The sequence below is a fragment of the Mastomys coucha genome, unplaced genomic scaffold (genome assembly GCF_008632895.1).
Source record: "Mastomys coucha isolate ucsf_1 unplaced genomic scaffold, UCSF_Mcou_1 pScaffold20, whole genome shotgun sequence".
NCBI classification, from domain to species: Eukaryota; Metazoa; Chordata; class Mammalia; order Rodentia; family Muridae; genus Mastomys; species Mastomys coucha.
The window spans coordinates 79,358,828-79,360,225 of NW_022196903.1; the positions used below are offsets into that span (position 1 = coordinate 79,358,828).

Consider the following 1,398-nt stretch of genomic DNA (forward strand, 5'->3'; position numbering starts at 1 on the left):
GGAGGGTCCTTGACTGGCTGAGCAGCCACTATGCCCACCACCTGCCCCCCAGACTCAGCCACCCAGAAGCAGGCATCATGAGCATTCAGGTAAGACTTGGTAATGTCAACCATGTCTGTCTGCAAACTCGTGGCCACATACTGCTTCCAGGGCTGTCCAGCAAGGAACCTCAGGAGTAGGAGCAGAAAGAAGATGCATACAACAGCCAGCAGCCAGGAGCCAGACACCAGGACCAGGGCAAGGGGCACCCCAAGTAAGAGTAGGAGGGTTCGGGGCAGCAGCAGCACATGGCGAAAGGTGGATGGGATGTGTTCTTCCATGCCCTTGGTGAACACATCCACGACACTTTTATGGTCGCTGTCCTGGTACAGGCGGATGTGATAGGGAACCATGGGAGACTTCTGGGTCTCAAATCTTGGCATCCAGGAGAGACAGCTATAGCTGCCTGCACACTTTCCCTGAACCCTGCAGAAGAGAGAAGCCATGTGAGTCTCCTGAACTTCCCTTTCCTAACCTCCCAGGACCCATGTAGGCCCTGTGCAAAGGTATATTTTTCTGCTATCACCAACATTGAGAGGAAATATTGTGTTAGCAGGACCTGATTACTCCCCTGCATCCTCCCCATTTTAGCCTCTAGCGACTGGGAACTTATCTCTCTTATCCTCTCTGAGCAGGTGTGTCTTCATGTGTAGATCAGGAAAAGGGAACATTTGGTTTCAATGCTCTGGCCTGTACTCAGCATGCATATAAACTGTCCCTTCTCTTTTACTTAGTTACAGGCTCTTTGGACTTTGGTATTGAGATGGCATCTGTGCAGGAAGATGTGATGTCCCAAGAACTATGTTTCCTAGTCACGGTACCTGTATCACAGAGCTCTGTTTCCAAGCTCAAGTTCTAGCAATGCCTCTTTCCCCTGACTAGAAAGACTTGATGTGGTGAAAGGCAAAGGGTTAACCCCTAGTGCCTACCCTTAAAAATATTGGGCAATACAAGCTCTAACCTTGCCTCTCTTCCTCTCACCTAGCACTACAAAGCCAGAGTGTCTGGAATGGTTACCACACTCAAGTAGCATTAAGTAGAAACTGCTGGCACCTGCCCTCCCTCTGGGCAGATAGACCTGGGGAGGAAATTCCTTGGTTAATAATAATTGTAAACCAAAGGTCAAGAACTGGACTGTGAAGGTGGCGCACACCCGTTTTCCTTGTGACCCCATGGAATAAACCTAGACAAACAAGCTCTGGAATGGTACATTGGACCGCACCCTTATGGATCCCACCATCTTCCTCCTGTTTCCTTCATTTTTTACTGTTTTTCTCCAATTCCCAGCCTGGTTATCTGAATGTACCTGCTAAGACAGTCTGTCTATCTGTCTGCCTTCCTCCCTCCCTCCCTCCCTCC

General features: G+C 49.6%; 2 protein-coding genes across 2 annotated transcripts in view; both read right to left on the bottom strand.

Moving 5' to 3' along the window:
- LOC116099167 (N-acetyltransferase family 8 member 2-like) overlaps positions 1 to 1,398 on the bottom strand; it is a 15,972-nt gene that overhangs the window by 9,780 nt on the left and 4,794 nt on the right. The window lies entirely within an intron of this gene.
- The window catches only part of LOC116099169 (putative N-acetyltransferase 8B), a gene marked incomplete at its 3' end in the record, with an annotated part of 6,198 nt that continues 4,805 nt past the window's right edge, over positions 6 to 1,398 (bottom strand). Inside the window, exon 2 of the mRNA XM_031382403.1 lies at positions 6 to 465. Within this exon, the coding sequence (XP_031238263.1) occupies positions 6 to 422 (417 nt within the window). The remainder of the gene's footprint in view (positions 466 to 1,398) is intronic.